Genomic DNA, 7,809 nt, shown 5'->3' on the forward strand with positions numbered 1-7,809 from the left:
CGGCTACTCTGCCGCAGTAAGAACATCATGCGGAACTATAGCTGGTTGGCTATTTTGCCTCACACTGCCGGGTTCAGTAGCAAGTCGTTCTTTTTAGATTTTGTGGCTCAGTAAAACTGATCATTCTTTCTAGCTTATCCTCTTCGTTCTCTAGATATTTCAAGTTAAGCAGTCAAGACAAGCTAGCTGTTCCCTATTGGGATGTTCTTGTTATACATTATTTCTTTGGCCTGGGGTAAGACCTTATTTTCAAAAATCTGCTTTTACTCGTGTGTCTGTACTAGTACATATGCTGGTTTTTCACAAGCTGTTGGAGAGGATTAGAGCCTAAGTTCGCGCATTCGGGGCCGCGTCGTACCGTCGAAGAACCGTTCTGCAGCAATGTCTGAAAGCTCGATTGGGTCTTCCGGCCCAGATAACCGTGGAGAAGCCGCTAGGGTTGCTGAGTGTCTGAAACAGGTGTTGTCCTGCGGCGACATGAGCGATGTTCAGTTCGCGGTGGGACGTGAGTACGGTGCCGTGCGGATCTTTCCAGCTCACAGGTGCTTACCCTGCTGTTAACTTTTTCCTCCCCATCCACGGGTCTGTTCTATTTGATCCTTCGTTGTTGGGTTGTTGTGCAGAGTCATCATGGGTGCCCGTAGCGCTGTGTTTCACAACATGTTCTATGGACGTATGCCAGAGAATTGCACACTTCCCGTAGAGATTCCGGATATCCATCCGGACGCCTTCGATAATATGCTCAGGTCTGTATGTCACCGATTCCAGCAGGATCTTAATTTCTAAATACCGAATTCTATACTGATGTAGCTATATCTACGCGGACACCATAGACAGTCTCAACCTGGATAACGTGTTTCGAACTCTTATCTGCGCTGACAAGTGTGACCTTCCACGGTTGGTTGACAAGTGCATCCGTTTCATCCTGGATCATCTGTCAGAAAACAAGGACAGCTGCTTCGTAATTCTGGACATGGTTGGTTTTCTCGGATACCTGGCCCAGTTTATGTTGCATTTGGTTTATGATGCATTACGCTCCATTTTGCTGCCGGCAAATTTGTTGTGCTCTTAGGTGATTCGTTACAAATGTCCAGCGCCCAGTGTCATGAATGAATGTCTGCGCCTCATTGACCGATCAAAGGAAAGTGTCTGGCAGTCAACTCGTTTCTCTGACATCGGACTGGAGACGCTGGAGATTGTTCTAAAACGAGAGACACTGGATGTCGATGAAGCGACCATTTATTCTTCGGTTGAAAAGTAAGGACCACCGGCAATTCTCAAGAATACTCCCCTCCTCACTTGGAAGGGCACAGGCATTTTATAATGTTAATTACGCCGCCACACGTTGTTTGCAGGTGGGCTGCGAGCGCTTTCAATAAGAGGACCCTGGAGGCTTCTGCCATTAATCGGCGCGAAATGTTGGGCCCGGCGGTGTATCTCGTCCGATTCCCGGTCTTAACCGATGCGCAACTAATGAATGGTCCTGCTCAGGTACTGACTTCTGAGCTTTTTGATAACCAAGCGCCCGACCGTTTGCCTCGTGTGAGAGTAAAGCCCAAGTTATACTTCCACCTGATGAGAAATGAAACTGACGATCATGCGCTTTCATTTTCATTTAACATGTGGCATCATTTAAATGAAGGTGGAAACATGAAAATGATGCCGGAAACATGATGGCAAATGTTGCATGAATACATGACTACGCTTGACGCGCAGAGTATGAACTAACCGTCTCATGCCGCTAATCAAGTTGCTCGTATTATCCATTATATCCAGAATATTTTGCTCGATATTTCTAAATTAAAAATTGCTTGAATGCGAAGTTTTTGTGAGTTGTAGGATTTTACCATTGCCTTTCGTAGTGGGAATGAGAAGAAAGTAAAATTAATAAACGGCACACATAATGATTTAGGAAGAAAGAGCTGCAATAACCTATGGCAAAAGCATAAGATTTTCTGTACTTACAGTTAGTGCTTACTGTGAATATTATCAAGATTTCAGTAGAAAATTACTATGTAAAACCACAATAAATATGTTTGATTACTTAGATTGATTCTTATACGTTGTAAAACTTGATAGATAGCGGCGCACAGCAAAACATGCCCTATTTTCACCCCCGAGCCGTATTTGTTATTTCCCGGCTTGCCATACGTCTAATGTCGGCATGCCATAGTTGAGTAGCCCGCCCCGTGGGCGGCAGTACACAACCGTAACTTGGGCGGGTGCCTCTATCGCCGCCTGCCGCTACCGTGGGCGGTTGACAGCAACGACTACTCAGGGCGGTCGCCCTCTACAGAAATGTATTCTTTTTACAAAACACTATATGCTTTGATATTAAATTTTGGTATCACAAAATACTGTAACAGTGGCCTATCTGGCTACTGTTCTAGTGGGGTGGCGATCAGCCTTTACCACGATTAAACGGCTGTTGGTGTGGTGGCACGGCCGGCAACGATGCTGGCCGAAGACGCTCTTACAGATGTAACGCAATTACAGGTGGCTCCGATTGGGATGACACAGGTTCATCCCAAGCGGTCAAACACAACAACGTAACTCAAGGCATGTTTAATGACAAGGCGTTCAAGAAACGGAGCAAGGTGTTTACGGCAAGAGTTTCAGCAAGAGGAACAATCAAGTAGATGCAAGCTGTAGCAAGCTGAGCACAAGACTGAATTCTAGAAGTTCATGAGAAAGGAAACTAGCCGGTAAAGTGGACAAATTCATAACGCGATGGAATGATTCATCATAACTAGGCGGTCTTATCGTTCGTACAAATACTATCGCTACATCCCTCACGGTAGCGATGAGATATACCTGTCTCATCAAGACAACAAAACAAAAGAATAAGAAAACAGGAAAATAAAGCGTTAGGAATTAGTAAGTAGTACAACACAATGGTCCGGGATGATCCTTAACTTACAGCGTGGTGGTCCCTCACGTTGAACTACCACGAGAATCCATCCGGCGATCGGAAGGATCCTACAGTCAGGTTCCGCTGGGAATGTCCGGGATTGGGAAGGGGTTCCTCACGGTATCCGGAAATTTTCCGCGTTCTTCCGGCGACGTGGGGAAATTTAATGTAGCTGTAGGTATGTTTAGCATGTGCGGGTTGCTAAACATCGTGTGATAGAATGGAGAATTGCTAATATACTCCAGTGTAGAATTAATACCATCGACTGTAAGTTCGCGTTTAGCCGGTCTGGGCGATAATGTACTCGGAATCTCTGGATCTGTGTGACGTACAGCCACTGAAGCAAGCGTCTGTGAGGATTGTGCGGTTGCTTCATTGTCCAGTCTGCACTGTGTGGGGGCACATAATAATGTACTCGTACTGTCCGTATTAATATGCGCTAATTTTTCCAGTAACTGCATTCTGGCTTTTGTTTGCGGTGTAATATTCGTTTCGGAATCAATTGAGAAATTTGGCACGGTTGAAGTCGTAATATCGTTGACACAGTTTTTAATGTAAGGCGTATGAGGCTGAAACAATTTAGCTGTACCCAGATTTTGGCGTTGTTCCGTTAATATTCGTGAACATCGTGCTACGGAAGCATTCACACGATCAGCGTAAAATGTACTTTCAGTGATAGTGTAAAATACGGGAGGGATATACTCATGTCCATAAGGACCTCCCTTTTTATACTCGTTCAACCTTTTTGCCTTGTTGACTGTTCCAGAAGGAATTTCCCTTCCGCCATACCATCTGTTCTACAAACCCATCGTATTGTTTTTTGAACGTTGGCCTTAATATCGTCAGGGCAAATACGCGGTATAGTATGCTTGTCATCGCAGCTAAAATTCTTACATTCGCCATACGAATGGAAAAAATCACAACATTTCGGGCAAAATAATTTTCCGTTATTCAATCTGTAACTGTCGAAATCTATGTATTTCGGATGTACCTTTTTACTTACGTCGAAAGTTTTGCGATTGTAATATTTCGTGTGGTCACGCTTACGCAAATTACAGCGATATCGCAAAGAATAAGGTTCAGTGCTGCGCGCACTATCGGGCGTGTAGCTGCGGTACGGCTCACGGTAATATGTACGATCGTTCTCGGACGAGTGAGTGCGAATTTCCCGGTAATGTGAACGGTGCTTTTCATTACTGTAAATACTTTCACGCGAGTAGGGACGGTGTTGTGAACGATACCGTCTGTTTGTGCACGGCCACGGTCTGCACTGGGCGACCGGCGCTCTTTGTAATATTCACTGCGTAAGTCAATTCGGCGCGGGCTGGATGACCGACGGTCATCTGAATCGCTGAAATCACAGTAATATTTGTGGCGGTGGCTGCGATAATGTTGTTCATTGTCGGAGGTTGAACTGGGACTGAATGCGCGGCCATTTTGGTGCGTACGCTCAGTGGTCGCACCTCTGCGCTGTGTATTTCCAAGCATCATGTTCTGTTCTGCGGCTCTCTTTAACTGGGCGTTGGTATCTGTAATTTTGCAGGCCGGTTGGGGAAGTAATGCAGGCTGGATAGCAGACGTTGTTGTTGGGCTGTCTGTACTTAATTTCGGCAGTGAAGATGCGTCGCGTTAGGTTATCTTTCCAGTTTCCAGCGTTATTATGTGGACTGTAATGTTAATATATCTGCTGAGATTCCACTGAACTGTTGGACCGAGGCCGGTAATGTTTTCTCTGAGCGCAGGCAGTCTGTTGTGACTGTGAGTCTGTGACAGCAGAAAGTTTTGGCGCGAACAAGACCAAGGCGGCACAGAGGCGCCGGGTAAACCACGTTAATGTAACGGCCAACGAGAGCACAAACAAATAATTTCAACCAGTGTTAACAGTTAATGTAAGCGCACGTAATTTTAATATTCTTTTACAAAAATGATGGCATTAAAACATGTGTTAAAATTAACGTAACCTTCGCGGATGTAAAGCTTGTGCAAGAAGACAGCAAAATTTTCAAAATCAGTGTTAATATATGCGCACTTGATGTTTTAGATATTAAGACCGAATAAGACAAAATTCACCGGTTACAAATTGCACAGTCAAAACTCACGAAGGAACTTCCACTGGTTGGTGCGGGAAGTGGTGGTGTTGTGGAAATCACGAGTATAAGATGCAGGCGTCCAGGTGCTAGTGCTGGTTCGAATACAGGAGCGCCATGTAACAGTGGCCTATCTGGCTACTGTTCTAGTGGGGTGGCGATCAGCCTTTACCACGATTAAACGGCTGTTGGTGTGAAAGGTGGCACGGCCGGCAACGATGCTGGCCGAAGACGCTCTTACAGATGTAACGCAATTACACAGGTGGCTCCGATTGGGATGACACAGGTTCATCCCAAGCGGTCAAACACAACAACGTAACTCAAGGCATGTTTAATGACAAGGCGTTCAAGAAACGGAGCAAGGTTTACGGCAAGAGTTTCAGCAAGAGGAACAATCAAGTAGATGCAAGCTGTAGCAAGCTGAGCACAAGACTGAATTCTAGAAGTTCATGAGAAAGGAAACTAGCCGGTAAAGTGGACAAATTCATAACGCGATGGAATGATTCATCATAACTAGGCGGTCTTATCGTTCGTACAAATACTATCGCTACAATACTGTATGGTTATGCTTTTCTATCCTTAATTACATCAAAAAGAATTTCCTGAGTTCAGTCATTGCAGTTGCATAAAGACTTTGCCGTTCTAGACTCATTTCAGAGTTGCATTGTCTCAGCGAACATCTTCTTATACAATTACAGCAATTTTCTTGCAAGAGTTCTTTGAAAAACCGTTGTAAACCTGACACATGATACATGACAGAATGAACACGACTATTTCGTCAATTTTCGTGATCATTCAACGTCATTTTTGCATGATCGGCGTCAGGTATCAGTTTTCAGGAAGGTGTGTTTATACTTCAATGACAACGATTGACCACATTCCTTCATTCGAGCATGAATGCGCATCAGTGAAATGACGCTAAATGATGATCATTTGGCTCGCTTGATGGAAGTATAACTTGGGCTTTAGTCGTGTAGTGCCGAACTGCCGATTCTCGTGAAGTAGTAGTTCTCAAGAAATTACCATTTACGGTACTTTGAACGGGATTTCGATATGTTTAGACTGGTTTATTGCTGCAACCGGAGCTGTGGGACATTTTCCGCTACAAGCATGCCGACATTAAACCGGAGCTGCCGTTCTGTGCGGAGCCCCGGCGAAGTAAGTTTATTAGCGGTGATAGACGAATATTGAGGCAGTTCGCTTAGACGATGGTTTGGCAATTTCAGATGATCTGCGAGGTGTCGTTCACTTTACCGTTCCGGATATAAGGAAACTGGGGGAGATGTTTACACTGAGTGATCCCATAATCGTCAGGAAGCTGCCTTGGTGAGTCGCTGTAAGAGGGTTGAAACACACAAAGATGGCTGAATGAACATCGTGTCATAGGCGGATTATGATTAAGAAGCACCTACAGAAAGGATGGGGCTACTTTGTGAAATGTGATGGTGATGTGAATTCCGACTCTTGGAAATGTCAAGCTGATACGGAACTTTTCTTGCTACCATGGAAATCGATGATGGCACCGATTACTAGATGTATGTACTCGTATAAACGCTATTGACATTTTTTAAAAAGAATACCTATTCGCAAAACTGCATTTTTAGACGCTTTAGCGGTATCCCATGTTCAGCAAAAAGGGAAATGCTTTTGGATTTTGGAATTTTTGCCTCATACGATTTGAGGTAAGATTTTTCAAGTGGCAGAATCGTACAGCACACGTTGTTACCGTAGTTTTTGTGGTCAAGGACTTACTGGACCCGTCGAAAGGATACGTTAACCCTAGTGACTTCTTGCTGAAACTCCAAGTCAAGCTGACGGCTGACCTTCCTGCCGGAATTGATTAAACGATCCTTGAGCATGATAGATGTAATTTGACTAATACTCCCACTTTAATATAAGTAAACGAGTACAAACATTATCTTGTTCTTTGTTCTCGCGCATTTAGGTATTGAATCAAAGAAGTTTTTCGCTAATCAATGTGCGGTGTTTTAGTAATGATTTCGATTACCAGAAACTTTCGAAGCCGCCTAATTGGGTGCAATAAGCCTTAGTGCATTACAAAATATAGTTACATGTATATCTTAGTACAGAACAGCTGTAGATTTTTGAACCAAAATTAATTTTAATAAGATTTTGCAATAAGGCGCAGAATACTAATAGCACGAGTTTGGCACTGCAGAGTAGTATAACAGCAGCGACGGGAGTAAATCCCAGCTTGTCAGCGTGACACCAAAGCTAACTCAGCTAGCCAGCGAGCCTCTTACGTAGTAAATCAGAACAATTTGCGCAAGCACTCCACTGAGATTTTATTTCCAATACGGTTGAAGTTGTAACATTTGAAAGTCGTTTAAACATGGTCAGGGCCGTAGCGAGGGGGGGTGCGCACGCACGCACCCCTAACCTCGGCTAACTTCTGAATTTATTTTGCGCCCCAATCTGGCGCACGGGCGCGCGGGCACAAAATGGATTTTTTGAGGGCGCAGCGGGCGCCGAAATGAGTGCGCCCGTGGCGCAAGGGCGGTGCCGCGTTAAATTTGTGGGAAATGCTTTGTAAATTTCGGAATCTTGCACACAGTTGACTTTGACCTGTACTGTCGGCTGTGCAACGGGGAGCAGGGCCATAGCGAGTCCAAGGGAAATGCGGGGCGCAAGGGGCGCAGACTCTTATTTATACGGGCGCAGTGGGCGCAGAACGAACTTAAAAAGGGCGCAACTGGCGCAGCCGATTTGCGCACCCCCCATCCTTCGGACCTCGCTACGGGCCTGAACATGGTAAATACACGTTCCAGCAGCCGGGATCGGATCGTGTCT

The 7,809-nt window shown here is 44.9% G+C and overlaps 1 protein-coding gene across 1 annotated transcript; it reads left to right on the plus strand.

Annotated features, from left to right (window-relative positions):
- The first annotated feature begins 381 nt into the window (after positions 1 to 381).
- Positions 382 to 6,842, plus strand: LOC129602333 (BTB/POZ domain-containing protein 3-like). The gene is made up of 10 exons (XM_055501332.1): positions 382 to 542; positions 624 to 746; positions 811 to 976; positions 1,073 to 1,257; positions 1,356 to 1,491; positions 1,840 to 1,878; positions 6,060 to 6,156; positions 6,225 to 6,324; positions 6,385 to 6,533; positions 6,730 to 6,842. The coding sequence occupies exons 1-10, from the start codon at positions 382 to 384 to the stop codon at positions 6,840 to 6,842; spliced, it is 1,269 nt and encodes a 422-aa protein (XP_055357307.1).
- Positions 6,843 to 7,809: the final 967 nt, after the last annotated feature.

This window comes from Paramacrobiotus metropolitanus, unplaced genomic scaffold (assembly GCF_019649055.1).
Source record: "Paramacrobiotus metropolitanus isolate TYO unplaced genomic scaffold, Prichtersi_v1.0 Parri_scaffold0000403, whole genome shotgun sequence".
NCBI classification, from domain to species: domain Eukaryota; kingdom Metazoa; phylum Tardigrada; class Eutardigrada; order Parachela; family Macrobiotidae; genus Paramacrobiotus; species Paramacrobiotus metropolitanus.

Excerpts from the sequence above, each read along its gene's own strand:
- LOC129602333 (XM_055501332.1), top strand. The coding sequence starts at position 382 with ATGTCTGAAAGCTCGATTGGGTCTTCCGGCCCAGATAACCGTGGAGAA. Across the intron at positions 1,258-1,355 it reads ATTTATTCTTCGGTTGAAAA|GTGGGCTGCGAGCGCTTTCA; the intron begins GTAAGGACCACC and ends CGTTGTTTGCAG. Across the intron at positions 6,325-6,384 it reads ATCGTCAGGAAGCTGCCTTG|GCGGATTATGATTAAGAAGC; the intron begins GTGAGTCGCTGT and ends ATCGTGTCATAG.